The sequence below is a fragment of the Brettanomyces bruxellensis genome, chromosome 9 (genome assembly GCF_011074885.1).
Source record: "Brettanomyces bruxellensis chromosome 9, complete sequence".
In the NCBI taxonomy this organism is placed as follows: Eukaryota; Fungi; Ascomycota; class Pichiomycetes; order Pichiales; family Pichiaceae; genus Brettanomyces; species Brettanomyces bruxellensis.
In genome coordinates this window covers 2,185,199-2,200,910 of record NC_054690.1, presented here as the reverse complement: position 1 = coordinate 2,200,910, position 15,712 = coordinate 2,185,199, and the positions used below count along the sequence as shown (strand labels likewise).

Sequence of the window (15,712 nt, the reverse complement as noted above, 5' to 3'; positions counted from 1 at the left end):
AACGAACTTCAATTGATGCACAGCCGTAAAAAAAAAGCCTTTGAGATAGTATGACAAATCAGAGTAATTACGAGTCCTTGAAAGTATTATCGTAGATATACCTATGTCTGTTTATTTACGTTTCACACTTCAACCTTCATTGTCCCAGATCACATCTCTGTCGCCTGCCTAAATCAGTTCAAAGATCAATCTAATGTTTGTGCCTGTATTAAAATTGTAATACCAATGGTCTTAAATGTAGAACTGTAATCACTAAGATTATCCAAAACCACTATTTAGGTCTTGGAGTCCATTAGGAAAAGCCAAATGTTAATTCCAGTCCTAAGTCAATGTGAAATATTGGCATCAATAATCAATACCAGGCCAGTTACCCAATTTTGTGAAAAACAAACACTTGTATATTTCGACAGACAAAAAGCTTAGCTTTGGAAATCATTGTTGCAGCTGATACTATTTTTATACACTTTCATCCGCAAGCAACAACAGAATTCATACCAAAGTATACCGAAGACAACATTTATTCTATAATTATACTTAACTAATGACCTTGAACATACAAAACAATCCAATACCAGTGTATAGAGCTACAACAGAAAATATGATATAGCGCAAATTAATACGAATAAACAATTACACAAACACGAACAACCCACATATATCTATAGAGCGCTAAGATCAAAATCAATGCCAGCTTCCTTAAGCTTCTCCTGCTTCTGCTTTAGGTGATCATCTGCCCTCTTTTCTAGTTCAGCCCACTTTTCTGCTGTTTTAGGCATATCGTTCTTCTTTTCACTCAACTCCTTCCATGGCACAACCGTAAACTTGGTGTTGGCACCGTTGAAAAGCTCATCGTGGATCTTTTCTGGTGGAATAACCGCACATTTGAGAATATGGCCAAATAACAAGTAATTATTCATTGTCTCGGCTGCAATGGAAGCCACTTCTGGATCAGAGAATTCAATAAACCCGTAATGTTTCGAATTTCCAGTCTTTCTGTTTCTTGAGAGTCTGAGTCTTGTAATTTCTCCAAACTGGCTGAAATACTTCCTAAGCTCATCCTCATAAAATCCATGCGGTATACGGCCAATATATATCACGCCTCTTTTGCCAAACTTCTTCTGCTCTTGGCCATTTCTTGCGCTTTTCCCTTTGGCTGTAGGCTTTGTTAATTTGTAAACTCCTTTCTTTGTTGTTGTAGTTTTTGAATTTTTACTTTCCATTTCCTCCTGGAGTTCTTGCTCGATATCCGAGAGGCCTTTTTCCTCCTCATCGTCTTCATCTGAGCCACTTTCAGCAGTTGAATCATCTCCGAGTTCAATCTTATCTTTATCTAGCTCATCCTCAACTGCTTTTGCAGGTTTTTCATCTTTCTGTATGCTAGCTTTTTTAGCTTTGCTCACTTTTTTAGCAGCTGGCTTCACGGGTGCCTTCTTGGTCCCTTTTGTGGCTACTTTGCTTTTTCTAACAAGTCTTCTTCCTTTTGCTGCCATTATTGCAAGTTATTATGTACTCAGATATGGTTGAGTCCAATTTATTGACCTACAACATGTATATACCAACTTTAGGTCTACTAGACATGAGCGATAAATTTTTTCCAAAAAAAAAAAAAAGAAGAAATAATTTTTATTTTCTAATTTTCACCTTCTAGGGATTGTCTTGATGCAGTGCCACACGTTTGAGTACATTCTACTAAACAAAGTTCTCCAAAGTAAATATGTACATATGTGCTTGAAAAGCTGATTTATTGAGAATTACGATAATCTACAGCTAAAATAACACTCAGCATGTTTTCAACAATGCTATTTATTTGCCCATTATCGGTTTATAGCTGAGATGTGCATTTCTTGATTCCACTAGCGCTATTTATTTGACCAACGAAACATTTTACCCTTGTTATATGTAATTTACGCAATGAAATTCAAATAATCGTTATTTAAATTCAAATATATAAGACTTATGTGAGTAAACTTCGTGAAGACACAAAATGTATTAGTCGTGAGTTAGAGTTAGCGCCAGATCAAAATATAATTTGTATCATCATTATACTCAGCGTTTAATAGATTCGAATATTGCGAGCTTATTCTTATTGCTGATACTCAAGAAATTGGCGTTAAGTTGAGTGTATATTTCTCATTCACAGGAACAACTTATCTCTTCCAGTTTAGGCAAATGTTGTATGTTCTTATTGAAAGCATTCATCCATGCACAAAGTAGCTTTCAGAAGCAAATACGAGCAGATACTATTACATACTAATACGAGCAGATACTACTACATACAAATACAAGTAGTTTTCAGATGGATTTCAAGAGAAAAAGTGTCAAATGGCATTATTTCCTTTCATCCGCCATGCTCTATGCTCCTGATGTAGCGCCTGTTTTTCAAACAACAAGATTAATCTCTAAATTCGCACTACCTGAAAAATTCTTTGCTGGTTATACGAGCGAAACGCGAGATTGTGCATGAAGCAAAAATTGCAAGGACCTCAAAAAAAGTTAAAAAGGAAGAAAAAAAAATTAGATAACAGGGAATTCTCACCCTTTAACCAAAACTAGTCTCTTCTTTGAGCTTGGATTAAAACACATATTAGACGCTAAATAGACCGGAATAAAATAGAAATCAAAATGGCAGAAGCTACCAAATCAGGTGAGAGACTCATCAAGGCAGAAGAGGTGTTGAAGCACCAGAAAGAAGGCGATTTGTGGCTGATTATTGACGGTGATGTTTACGATGCTACTAAATTTGTTGACGAGCACCCAGGTGGCGAGGAAGTCTTACATGATGTTGCCGGAACAGATGCCACAGATGCATTTGATGATATTGGTCACTCTGATGAGGCCAGGGAGATTCTTAGTGGTCTAAAGATTGGAAAATTGGATGGAGATCTTCCTACTGGTATTTCAAGCAGTGATGAGAAAGGTTCCAAGGGTTCCCAACAGTCGCAAATTCCTTTGTTTGCAGTTACTGCTCTTCTTTTGGCACTCATTGCTCTTTTCTACGCTAAGCAGTAAGCAGAACTTGCTTCTATTTATTTTATAGCTGAGCCCAGTTAATTAACTTATTTTGAAAGGAGTTTGAAAGGTATTTGGGTTGTAGAGAGAGATTTAAGATATGTAGTTGGGATTAGAGTTGGACTGGAGTAAAGATTTGAAATTGTGAGAGATGATATTTGAAATTGTGAGAGATAGATTTGAAATTGTGAGAGATAGATTTGAAATTGTGCTTTGTGGCCGGAGATTAAGACAGGGTTAATTAGGATGGAAATTTACGTAACTTGGAATTGGCAGATCGAGATTTGTAGATAATTAGGATGAAGGTTTAAAGACTCGATTTGAGACTCAATTAGAATAGATCTGCGATTATTTCCATATGATTTGCAACATGTCGTGTGCTACGAAGAATTCTATAAATCGCATCAGGCATACAATTCATGCATTAACAGGCTACGAGTCAGAAGCGTTCCGTATTAGGCAGGATGGGAGATTTGAATTCCGGCGGCATAAACGCTAATCATTGCTTAATTAGACCCATTCGAATAGGTATTCTTCCCTTAGCGTATCTCCCAAAAGTTTTTAATTGATTCATTAAATTGCTGCTCCAATTAAACCGCGGAATAATGTCAGCGGCTACAGCAAACACAAAAAGGTAGCAAATCGACGATCATGCCGAATAATAGAGGAGGTGCGGGAAATTGCAGAAAAAAATTTCAGGAGACGAGGGTGTCGAGCATGCCGGACAAAGCCAGCAACAAGCCTGCATTATTTACACGCCAGATCTGGACTGTTTGAAGTGCCAACAGCAAGCCGGGAAACGTCAGAGAGGAGATCTGGGCACGGATCCTAAAATAGAAACAAAAACAGGCCTTGAGTTGGGGAGAAAGAAGAAAACAAGGCAAATGGAATAAAGAGAGAAGCTGAGCATTTACATTGGTTGGCACAAAGAGATGTTCTTTGAAAGAAGAAACATGAATGAGGATGTGGATTGGTTGAAGAGGTAGTGGCGAGGAATGCAAGAGAGAATTAAGATGAAACAAAAAAAAAAGCCAATTAGGTAGCCACTTAGGACATATTTAATAAAGAACGACGAAAAGAGATTTTGCGTTGATTTATGCATGAACATTGCAGTAAGACCAAATTAATTAAATGGCGGGTCACACACAGAATGTCAGTGAACAGGAGCATTGGGGAAATGAGCCTGGACCAGTGAATGGAGCGGGAAATTGCCCATTTAGTGCTGAACGTGGTCAATGGAGGCTTATCAGAATTGGCGGTGGCTAGACACTTTTTCCGCAGAGTGAGGAAAAAAAGCATTGAGAGAAAATAAATTTGGGTGGAAAAGCAAAATTGCATTCAAGTGAGTTCGCGATTGCTGGGATAATTTCATTGATTGCGAGTTATTTTTGGTGGATTTGGTGACTCTGGGGAGTCGAGATAATTCTGGTAGCTGTTTGGGGTTCTTATTCTTATTCTATTCTTATTCTATTCTTATTCTATTCTTATTCCCAATTTTCCTTCCAGGCTGTCAAACGGCCTCGGATTTTCGTGCATTCATTTTTACCCAATCCATGATGCAAATTTTCCCCATATGAAATTCGCATTTGCAAATCCTTGGGGCCACAAAGCGTGCAGGCGGTAGATTTTCGTAGATTTTCATAGATTTTCAGTAAATGCAGATTTGCAACTCCCACTTGTGAGTTCTGGATCCGAGCAACCGCAGACTGCAAACAAGCTTGGACAAGCCACGCGTGCACAGTTATACCCGTAGTACCCGCTATACCCGTCCAGGGGAACCAATCATCGAAAAAAGATCGAGAATTCCAGCTTTCAGCAACGCAAACGCAAAAAAGCACACTTTCAGCACACAGCCGGCCCCATGAGTTCGATATGACCCCCGCATCGTGTGCACGGCATCGCGGCGGGCCGGCGTTGATGGCCCTGGTGCTTTTGGCGGCGGCTGTGACCCCCGTGGGGGCAATTTCGGACCTGTATGCACTCCAGAACGGTAATTCGTTCCAGTCATGTGCGTATGTGTCACATTCCACCGGCTGGCTGTTTCAACCAGCGGCTGACGAGCGAGGTCGCCGTGTCATTTGTGGATTTCCCGCCGAGCGAGGGGCTGTCTGTGGATTTTCTGGCGGTGTCCGGTGAGGATTTGAACCGGTTGAAGCTACCGTTTGTGCCGGCGGCCAAAGTTTGCGACGAAACGGCTTCCAATCTGGGATACTGCCGGTACGGGGAGCCGGAGGGACCCGAGGGACCCGGTAGCATGCCGATTGAGCAGATGATCGAGCGGAAATCGAACCGCGGCACGATAATCCACCGGCAGCTTGTGCCGGGAGCCGAAAAGGCACCATACGTGTACAAGGTGCACAAAAGCGGCACCTACTGCCTGGTGTTCCGGGCACAGGGCATCCCTAAGGATGCCAGCGGGCACGATCAGGACCTCATGGCCGTCGTGGACTGGCGGCAAGCGTTTGGCCGCATCCTCGTGAGCGATTGGCGGTACTTGTGGCTTTGCTGGCGGATGCTGTGGCTTTACGCGGCATTTGCACTGTGCTACGGGTACCTGGTGGCCAGACGCCGCCATATAGTTCAACAGAAGGTTCTTCTTTACACGGCAGCCCGAGCTGTGCTCTTCCTGGCGGCAGTTGTCAAGTTTTCGTACATGAACCGCCACGGCTACTCGTTTGGCTTCACGCGGTCGCTTTTGCGTCTCGTTTCGCTCGTTTGCAACACCCTGGTCACCGTCTGGCTCGCGTACAACCTCATTTTGCTCACGGCCGGCGTCTATTTCGACATGCACGCACCCTCGACCCGGTATATGCCGCTGGGAGTGCCCCGGGCCGCCCGCCAGGCCGATATGCCCACATTCCGCCGTGCACTGCTCGCAGTCAGGCTTTTCTGCGCCCTCTTGTGCCTCCAGCTCGTCGTGTACGACTTAGAATCATCAGACATCTTCTCCATCGTCGGTGGCCGCGCGGACCTGCTTTCGAACCTCGTCTTCGGCGAAATCGTTGCTGCCTTTGCTGTTTTTTCCGCTTACGGCATCCACACCTGCCTCCATGTCCGCGACAAAACCGTTGCAATCCGCCTGGCTGCAACCCTCGCTCTTCTCTCTGCAGTCTTCATCTTTGAGTTTGTTCTCCGGCGTACTGCCATTGCCAACTACCTGAGTGACAAGCTGCTAAGCATCGTGCACGAGAAATCGTACACTTATATGCTTGAGTACGTGGTCACTGTCCTGGTGGGTCTTGTTTGGTGCCGGACGAGTCTTGATGGTGAGAAGATGAGTGTTGCGTGATGGTGGGATGAAAGCTAATACATAAACCAGTTAAGGGAGCAGCTCATGAAGGAAGCGAGGAAAACAGTGAAAGGACTGAAAGGACTGAGTTAAGAAAGAATCAGAAAGCTGATATAATAAAGGAAGGAGTGAGAGTGACTAAGTAGCCAATGATGGAAAGAGTTAAGAAAGGTGTTGAAGTCAGGCTAAGAAAAGACTGCGTTAATAGAGGATGCTAAGAAGCCAGCACGAGGAACTCAGCTAGGGGAAATAAAGCTAGATGCAAGAAGGATGCTGATTTGAGCAAAGAATGCCTGATTACAGGAAGATGCAACACTTCAATACTCAATACTTTCCTAATTGCTTGAATGCTTTATTGTGGCTTCTCTCCTTAATAGTTGCCTCACTACAACATTAGTACCTATGCCTACTACTAGTATCTGCTTACATCCATTCCATCAAATCTTGTCCACTTATTCTTATCCATCCTGTCCATTTATTCTTATCCACTTATTCTTATCCACCTATTCTTATCCACTTATCCACTTATTCTTATCCATTTATCCACCTATTCTTATCCATTTATCCATTTATCCACCTATTCTTATCCATCTTACCCTTCTGCTTTATGCCCCATCTACCCCTATATATCCCGGATGCACATCCAGAGTTAAGCCTCTATATATCCATTTAATTATCTATGCTCTATTAAGCATGCTTAGCCGCGTATTATTAATATTACTAAGACTCCTCGTTCGGCACCTCGCGGAACCACGGACAAACAGACCGAAAAAGTGACGGAAAAAATCTCATCTGCCAACCGAGCATTGTTCTCAGAAGCATTTTGGTGATTTTTCCTTAGCGCCTTTCGGAATTTGTCGTTTAGAAGACATAAATTTTTTTAACATTTTTTAGCTTTCAGCCCCTCATTAATTTTTCCTAGGCTTTCATCAAATTTTTTAGCTTCTCATAGCATTTAATTTTTCCTGGCTATCATTTAATTTTATTTTACCTTTATTCTACATTTCTTCTACAATTATTCTATCTTTTTTCTACTTTTTCCCTTTTTTTTTTTTTTTTACCTTTATAACCTTTTTTCTCATTCTACACATTTTCTACCTTTATTCTACCTCTCTCCCTCTCATCATCATTTTTTCTCCCTTTTCTACCTCCAATTTTTTCTCATCTTTTTTACCTTTATTTAATTTTTCCTCCCTCCTCTATCCCGCATTCATGCAGCTCGTACCAGTTTGTCTGCTCGTTTAGTCACCTGCCAGATTTGATTTTCTCTGTGTTTCCGTCTCCTCCCGTTTTTTTTTGGCCCTACAAATTTAGCACCCTTTAAGGGTCCACCTTTCTCTTTTAACTAACTTTCATTTTTTTCCCTATTGCCAACCTCAAAAGCCCAAGGCGCGGAAATGAACGCAATTAAAACGGGCGAACTCGCCCAGAATGTAACACAGAGTGCCAACATCATGTTGTCGCAGTTTGTGGAAAGTATAAAGCAGGCAGATTTCAAAGGTGCACTAACGAGCATCGAGCAGATATGGAGCCAGGTAACAGGATGGCAGATCTTCTTCACGTTGCTGATCTTGGCAATCACGTACGACCAGGTGATGTACCAGATTAGGAAGGGGTCGATTGCCGGGCCGAGGTTCAAGTTTCTTCCCTTTGCAGGACCGTTTTTCCAAAGTATGAATCCAAAATTCGAAGAGTACATGGACAAGTGGAAGTCAGGCCCACTTTCGTGTGTCTCGATCTTCCACAAGTTCGTGGTGATCGCGTCGACACGTGACCTCGCGCGCAAAGTGTTGCAGTCGCCATCTTTTGTGCATCCGTGTGTTGTTGACGTGGCCAGAAAGATTTTGAGGCCTACAAACTGGGTTTTCCTCGATGGAAAGGCCCACACGGACTACCGGAAGGGGCTCAACCCCTTGTTCTCGAAGAAGGCCTTGGAGGTGTACATCCCGGAGGAGGAGAAGGTCATGGACAGGTACATTCAGGAGTTTGTGGATATGAGTAAAGGTGGATACGTGCAGTACTTCCTAAAATTCCGCGAGTACATGTGCGCAATCTCTTTGAAGACCTTCTGCGGCGACTACATCACCGAGGACCAGATCCAGGAGGTGGCTGTGAACTACTACCGCGTGACTGCCGCCTTGGAGTTAGTCAACTTCCCTATCATACTTCCATACACCAAAACTTGGTACGGCCGCAAGATTGCCGACGAGACGATGAATGTGTTTGCTGGATGCGCTCAGATGGCCAAGGACCGCATGGCTGGTGGTGGCAAGCCAAACTGCGTGATGGACAACTGGGTTTTGAGCATGTTGGAGTCGCAAAACGGCACAAGTGGCCGTAAAATCAAGCTTTTCTCCAACAAGGAGATATCCGAGGCCGTGTTCACATTCTTGTTTGCCTCGCAGGATGCCTCGTCGTCCTTGTGCTGCTGGTTGTACCAGTTTATCGCCGATCGGCCGGACGTTATGCACAAAATCAGGGAGGAGCAGCTTCGGGTCCGCGACGGCGACGCATCGAAACCGCTTTCCTTGGACCTTATCGACAAGATGACCTACACCAATATGTGCGTGCGTGAGGCGCTCCGTTTGCGGCCTCCGGTGTTGATGGTGCCATATATGGCAAAGAAGAGTTATCCAATCAGTGACCAGTACACGGCACCGAAGGGTTCGATGGTCATTCCCACCTTGTACCCGGCCTTGCACGACCCGGAGGTCTACGATGACCCGGAGGAGTTCAAGCCCGAGCGCTGGGTCAAAGGTGGAAAAGCGGATCTTGCCAAAAAGAACTGGTTGGTGTTTGGTGCCGGAACTCACGTCTGCTTGGGCAGAACTTACGTTGTGACATCTTTCACGGGCTTCATCGGCAAGGCTGTGTTGGCCACTGACTTCCAGCACAAGGTCACGCCAAAGAGCGAGAAGATCAAGGTTTTCGCCACTATTTTCCCTCAGGATGATCTTTATCTGAAGTTCACCAAGCGGCCGGATCCATCGCGCCTTGATTAGGTGTGAGGGGGTGTGCTTTGTGTGTTTATGTTGGTTTCCGTTTACTATTTATCAAATTGAGCTTGTTGGTTATCGCTTAGATCTGTTTAGTTTGTTGTGAAGAGGGTCTTAGGATTGAGTTTACTTTTAGCTTGTTCAGGCTTCAGTTCACGTTTAGCTTGTTTGTTCAGGTTTGAGCTTATATTTAACTTTTTTATTTCAGTTTGAGTTTCGGTTTAGCTTGTTCAGGTTTGCTTGCGTGCTTGAACTTGAGTTTATTCTGACTTAACTCAATCTTCATGTGAATTTATTTAACGTGCCCATGCATCTACTCATGCTTGGTACTCCGTCGATCTTTGCAAAGCTTGAATTCTATTTATCTTCCATGCGGAGTCTTGATGATGTGTGGATATTTCAATATATATTTTGTTGAAATCTGCGTAGACGTTCTTTCTTCGTATTTTACTAATTTCGTGTTCACTGTTTCTTTTACTCCATGTTCGTAGCATATCTTTAGTATCCTACATACTTGCCTATTTTTGGTATCCTACATGTATTTACTATTGCTCGTTAACCATGTTCACGGTTACTTGCTTCTATTTTCCTCTTCTTCTCACTTCACCATTTATAATTATCAGTATACTTCTACTAGTTTAGTGTTTCTCTGTATTTTTTTCTATTCACTATTTCCTGTCTCCTATTACCTATTCTTTTCTCTATTTCCTACTCCCTATTTCCTACTCCCTATTTCCTACTCCCTATTCACTATTTTCTATTTCCTGTTTCCTATTTTCTATTTTTTACTCCCTATTACCTACTTGCTATTTTCTATTTTCTATTTCCAATTCACTATTCACTATTCACTATCCACTATCCACTATCACCTATTTCCTATGTCCTCTCTCTCCACCCCTACCTTCATTATTTCACCTCCCAAATCCTTCTCTGCATCCCATAATCATCATTGCTACCCCCTTCCCCGTTTCTGCTTTTTCCCGTGCTTCCTCGTTGTACACAGTCACGTGATCCTCCACAATTCCCCTTCCTTCTGGCAACCCCGAAATTTCCGCGGACTCTTCGCGGGGACCCCGTCCGGCTTTATTCCAATACCCCCCATCTCACCAATCAAAGCCTGGCATTAAGTCAGCGCGAAATCTGCACTTCCATCGCCGATGTGGCTGATACTGCCAATCGGTGCTCCGAGTCAATCCAAAGATCCATTATTCAAACCACAGTTGACATTTTTTTCGCTCAAATTTTCACCTCCAGCTCCGATCCAATAAATATTATCGGCCATCCACCAATCCATCCTCTTCTTCACCACTAACTTCTCTGTAATTCTTCATAATACCAAACTGTAGCACTTCACACTTCAGCTCTAGTCATAGGCAGAAGAGCACACCCAGTTCTCACATACTTGCTACCAACAGTTCTGCTCAATATCCAGGTCCACTCATTAGTCAATTTGGTCTTGTTGATTCCACTAGTTTTCACACTTAATACATTTCTCACATCCAAGCTGCAATGAACTCCTCGTTTATCGAGCTTGCTGCGGCAACCACCACTGCCTCGGGCAGCAGTGTTTTCGCAATCGATGCTCCTGAGGCCGCCTTAAAAGGGCATCCAAGTATTCAGGCACTAACCAGCAATGATGCTTTGCACTTCGCCGTCGCGCCAGCCGACGCGTCGTTCACGACGATTTTGAATCTTGGCTCCGCCGACTTCACGCGCAACCTTGCGCTTATCAGCGACCGCATTGCGCGCGGCGACCGCCTCTTGCTCAATGTGCGCATCGACGGCGCTGACTTCCGCGCAGTTACCGCCGCCAAGGATCTCGGCGCATACGAGTTTGTTTCCACCGACAGCGCCAAGGAGTCGTATGATTTCTTCTTGTTGTCTGTTTTGTTGCTCACAAAGGACAAAGATGCCAAATCCGTGATCCATTTCTACAAGCCGCAAGAAGATGCGCCCGAACAACTTCCTTACACCAGCCAGGACATTGGCGCCTGGCTCGAGGGCGCCGAAGCCGCCAGCGCAGGTGCAGGCCTGCGCGACGCGCTTGCGCAGCTCAAGAAGCTTGCGGGAACCCAGTATGAGTTTATCAAGACTTATCCGAGCCACGGCTGGCTGCGCATGCGCAGCTTCCAGCAGGCTCTTCTTCTCTTGGGAGATGGCACCGTGTTTGAGCCACAGCTCAGCGCATCTTCCACGGTTTTAGCACAGATTAAAGTGTACCGGCCTTTCCCGCTCGAAGAGGTGCGCAAGGCGCTCGCGCAGACCAGCGTCTCGGCGCTCCAGGTTGCGCAGCAGACTGCGCTCCAGCTCCAGTTTTCGCCCCTTCTTCTTGACGTTCTTGACTTGCTTCCGGAAGTCTCCAAGGCCGGCACGCATGTCGTGTGCTCGCAGATTGTGGGCGCCAGCGCAAACAATGCAGGCACGATCTTAGCGCACATGGCGCAGAATGCTGCATTGGATGCCCCAGTGCAGAATTTGACGTTCGGCCGCAGCGCATCTGCGCCAGCGTCACGCACTGCAGCGGCAGAGCCTCCAGATAATGTATATTTGAGCATTCTTTTGCATGAGGCCGCCAAGGCCACCAAGGCCTCAATTTTGAACGAGTACGGCAGCGGCAAGTCGCCGGAGTATGCGCTCGGCGAGTTTTTGCGGGCGGAGGCGCAGCGCCAGGCACTAGCAGATCTCATCGAGAGCAAGCTTGCCAGATTCCAGGGCGAGTTGAACGAGCGGCTTGCGCAATGGGTTGTCTGGGCGCGTAGCGCAGGCGCCGGCACAGGCAGTAAGACTGCTAGGCCTGCAGTTGATGCGGGTGCGCTTGTGGCCGCATTGGAGAACGCCGCCGGCAACACCGGTAGCAGCGCAGCGCAGGCAGCCGCCGAGTTGTTAACGCGGCGCAGCGTTCTTAGCGCCGGTGCCAGCGCCACCTGGATCGTCGGCTCCGACAGCTGGAGCCATGATGACGGATTGGCCGCATTTCACGGTGCGCTCAAAACTGGCAACAAGAATCTCAAGTTGTTGATCATTGACAGCGATGATTCGGTGTCGCGCAGGCAGGGAAAGAAGGATTTGGGGTTGTTTGCGCTAAATTACGGCAATTCTTACGTTGCATCCGTGGCTGTGTACTCGTCGTACACGCAGACGCTTGCTGCGCTGGAGGAGGCCAGCGCATTCAGCGCAGGCCCTGCGGTTGTGGTGGCGTACATGCCGCGCGCAGGCGCCGGCGCAGTGGAGTCGTTGCGCGCGACCCGGCGTGCAGTCGACACGGGCTACTGGCCGCTGTACAGGTTCAATCCGACGGCCAAAGAGGATGCGGGCCGGTTCAAACTGGACTCTAGTTTCATCAGACGAGAGCTTCAGGAGTTCCTCAAGCAGCAGAACCGGTTGACGGCGCTTGCGGCAAAGAGCGCCAAGCTCGAGTACAACCTGCGCAGTTACAATACGGCGGTGGGTAAGTGCGCTGCCGATAAGCGCAGGCTTGCGTACGCGGCGCTCGTCGAAGGTATGGCAGGAGAGCCACTAACGGTTGGATATGCGTCAGACAACGGCAATGCGGCCGGGTTGGCGAAGAAGTTCGCGTTCCGCGCAGGGCGCAAGGGCTTCAAAGTGCGGCTGGTGGAGTTGGACGGGATCGATGTTGCGTCGGAACTTCCAGATTTGGAAACGTTCGTCGCGATCACGTCGACTTCAGGTCAGGGTGAATTCCCAAACGGCGGCAAGCAGTTCTGGGAGGCGCTCCGGGGCAGCGCAGTGGACCTTTCGCGGTTGCGCACGGCAGTGTTTGCGCTTGGAGATTCGAAGTACTGGCCGCGGCCAGAGGATTCTGGGTACTTTGCACGGCCCGGGCGCCAGCTGGATGCGCGGTTGAAGGCGCTCGGCGCGCATGCGCTATGTGGGTGCGGCATTGGAGACGACCAGGACGAGGACGGGTTCAGCGCAGGGTACGCGAAGTGGGAACCCGAAGTTTGGCGTGCGCTGGGCGTCAGCGTCGAGAATTCCGGCGATGAGCCGGCACCATTGACCAACGAGCAGATGAAGTTAAACTCGAACTACCTCCGCGGCACTATCCAGGAAGGTTTTGAGGACGAGACGACGGGCGCAATCAGCGCATCAGACCAGCAGCTCACGAAGTTCCACGGAGTCTACATGCAGGACGACCGGGACTTGCGCGATGCGCGGCGCGCCGAGGGGCTGGAACCGGCATATGCGTTCATGGTGCGGGTGCGCTTGCCCGGCAACGTGTCGACTCCACAGCAATGGCTCCAGATAGACAAGCTTTCCGATACAAAGGGCAACCACACGTTCAAGATCACGACCAGGGGAACGTACCAGTTGCACGGGATCGTCAAGAAGGACATCGTGGCGGCAGTGCGCGACATCAATGCGGTTGCCATGGATACGTTGGGCGCATGCGGAGACGTGAACAGGAACACGATCTGCAGCGCAGCGCCGACGATGCGGCGGGTCCACGAGCAGATGGCGCACATGGCGCGGATCATCTCTGCGCGGCTCATGCCCCACACGCTCGCGTACCACGAGCTCTTCCTCACGGAGCTCGGCCCCGTTGCACGGGGCGAAGAGGGTGGCCCGCGGCGGCCGGCTAAGTACCAGGTGGGCGGGCATGCGGTTGCCCCGCAAGGGGGTGCGGCCGAGGATGCGGAGCGCATGCGCCAGCAGCGCCAGGAGAGAGGCGCTCCCGGATCGCCCTACGGCAACGACCCTGTCGAGCCCATGTACGGCCCAGCCTACTTGCCACGGAAGATCAAGGTCGCCATCACCGTCCCACCGTTCAACGACGTCGACGTGTACGCGAACGACATCGGTTTGGTGTCGATTGTGGAAGATGACAAGATTGTGGGCTTCAACTTGCTAGTCGGAGGCGGTATGGGTGTCACGCACAACAACACCAAGACGTACCCTCGTGCAGGCACACTCCTGGGCTTCATCGAGTACGACCAGGCGCCGGAGGTGTGCGAAAACATCGTGATCATCCAAAGGGACAACGGTGACAGAAACAACAGAAAGCACGCGAGATTGAAGTACACGATCGACACGATGGGCGTGGAGGAGTTCCAGCGGCAGTTGGAGCAGGCCGTCGGGTTCAAACTGCAGCCGGCCCGGCCGTTCGAGCTCAAGTCGAACCGCGACCACTTCGGCTGGTGTAAGGATGAGGCCGGGTTCAACCACTTCACGTGTTACATCGAGAACGGCCGCGTCGCCGATACCCGCGAGCAGCCGCACAAGACGGGCATGCGGCTCGTCGCGCAGTACATGATCGACCACGGGGTGGGCGTGTTCCGGCTCACGGGCAACCAGCACGTGATCGTGGCGGACATCACCGACGCGCACAAGGCGTCGATCGACGCGATCCTCCGCGCCCACGCACTTTCCGGCCAGGGCACACTCTCGGGGCTCCGGATGGCCTCCCAGTCCTGCGTGGCCTTCCCGACGTGCGGCTTGGCCATGGCCGAGGCCGAGAGGTACTTGCCGCAGTTCCTCACGAAGCTTGAGGACGAACTTGACAAGCTGGGCTTGCGGTCAGACTCGATCGTTTTGCGAATGACAGGGTGTCCGAACGGCTGTGCAAGGCCCTGGCTCGCCGAGGTGGCTCTAGTGGGCAAGTCCTACGGGTTCTACAACCTGCTTTTGGGTGGTAGCTACGTGGGCGACCGTGTCAACAAGTTGTACCGCACGAATGTCGACGGGAAGCAGGCACTTGCCATTTTGGTGCCGCTCTTCCGCCGCTGGGCTGCCGAGCGGAAGCCGGGCGAGCATTTCGGCGACTTCGTTGTGCGCGTGGGGGTTATCAAGGCCACACTTGAGGGTAGGCACTTCTGGGATGACTTGAATGCCGATGTACTTGGATGATGGTGATGATTCTTTGGTTATGCAGTTAGTTTTGATATATGTAGTTTGTACAGGGAATGCTAGAGGACTTGATCCTTGGTTATGCAATGAGTAGTTTGGCTGTAAGTAGTCAGAGAGTATACTAGCTAAAGATCATCTTGAATGCCGATGTACTAGGCTGATAGTGATAATTCTCTGGTTGTGTTTGCAATTAGTTGACTACTTCAATGTGCATGAAGAGTGCCGGCTAGATTTTTGGTGATCACAGTTATAAGTAGTTTAGTGTATGAGAAGAATACTAATTGGAAGATTTATAGTGATTACTTAGTTATAAGTAGTTTAATGTGCATGGAGAGTGCTGGCTAGAGGACTCATTCTGAATCCAGATGTTGTGTATTTGCGATTGTTAGTTTGATTTACATGAAGAGCGCAAGCTAGAAGATTTATAATGATTATGTTAGTTACAGGTAGCTTAATGTACGAGAAGAATGCTAGATGATGATCTTGAATGCTCTGTTTATGAATAGCTTGATTCACATGAAGAGTGCTAGCTAGAAGATTTGTAATGAGTATT

The 15,712-nt window shown here is 47.7% G+C and overlaps 5 protein-coding genes across 5 annotated transcripts; 4 read left to right on the top strand and 1 right to left on the bottom strand.

Annotated features, from left to right (window-relative positions):
* Positions 1-659: 659 nt before the first annotated feature.
* On the bottom strand, positions 660-1,490 carry BRETT_002780 (uncharacterized protein; the record flags this gene model as incomplete). Its single annotated transcript, XM_041281300.1, has 1 exon — positions 660-1,490. One exon carries the CDS (start codon positions 1,488-1,490, stop codon positions 660-662), a length of 831 nt encoding a protein of 276 aa, XP_041139091.1.
* Positions 1,491-2,622: 1,132 nt separating this feature from the next.
* Positions 2,623-3,009, top strand: BRETT_002779 (uncharacterized protein; the record flags this gene model as incomplete). The annotated part of the gene is made up of 1 exon (XM_041281299.1): positions 2,623-3,009. One exon carries the CDS (start codon positions 2,623-2,625, stop codon positions 3,007-3,009), a length of 387 nt encoding a protein of 128 aa, XP_041139090.1.
* Positions 3,010-4,140: 1,131 nt separating this feature from the next.
* On the top strand, positions 4,141-6,298 carry BRETT_002778 (uncharacterized protein; the record flags this gene model as incomplete). The annotated part of the gene is made up of 3 exons (XM_041281298.1): positions 4,141-4,267; positions 4,763-5,048; positions 5,071-6,298. The coding sequence occupies 3 exons, from the start codon at positions 4,141-4,143 to the stop codon at positions 6,296-6,298; spliced, it is 1,641 nt and encodes a 546-aa protein (XP_041139089.1).
* A 1,397-nt stretch (positions 6,299-7,695) lies between these two features.
* On the top strand, positions 7,696-9,300 carry ERG5 (RNA polymerase C-22 sterol desaturase; the record flags this gene model as incomplete). Its single annotated transcript, XM_041281297.1, has 1 exon — positions 7,696-9,300. The coding sequence occupies one exon, from the start codon at positions 7,696-7,698 to the stop codon at positions 9,298-9,300; it is 1,605 nt and encodes a 534-aa protein (XP_041139088.1).
* Positions 9,301-10,803: 1,503 nt separating this feature from the next.
* On the top strand, positions 10,804-15,159 carry BRETT_002776 (uncharacterized protein; the record flags this gene model as incomplete). The annotated part of the gene is made up of 1 exon (XM_041281296.1): positions 10,804-15,159. The coding sequence occupies one exon, from the start codon at positions 10,804-10,806 to the stop codon at positions 15,157-15,159; it is 4,356 nt and encodes a 1,451-aa protein (XP_041139087.1).
* Positions 15,160-15,712: the final 553 nt, after the last annotated feature.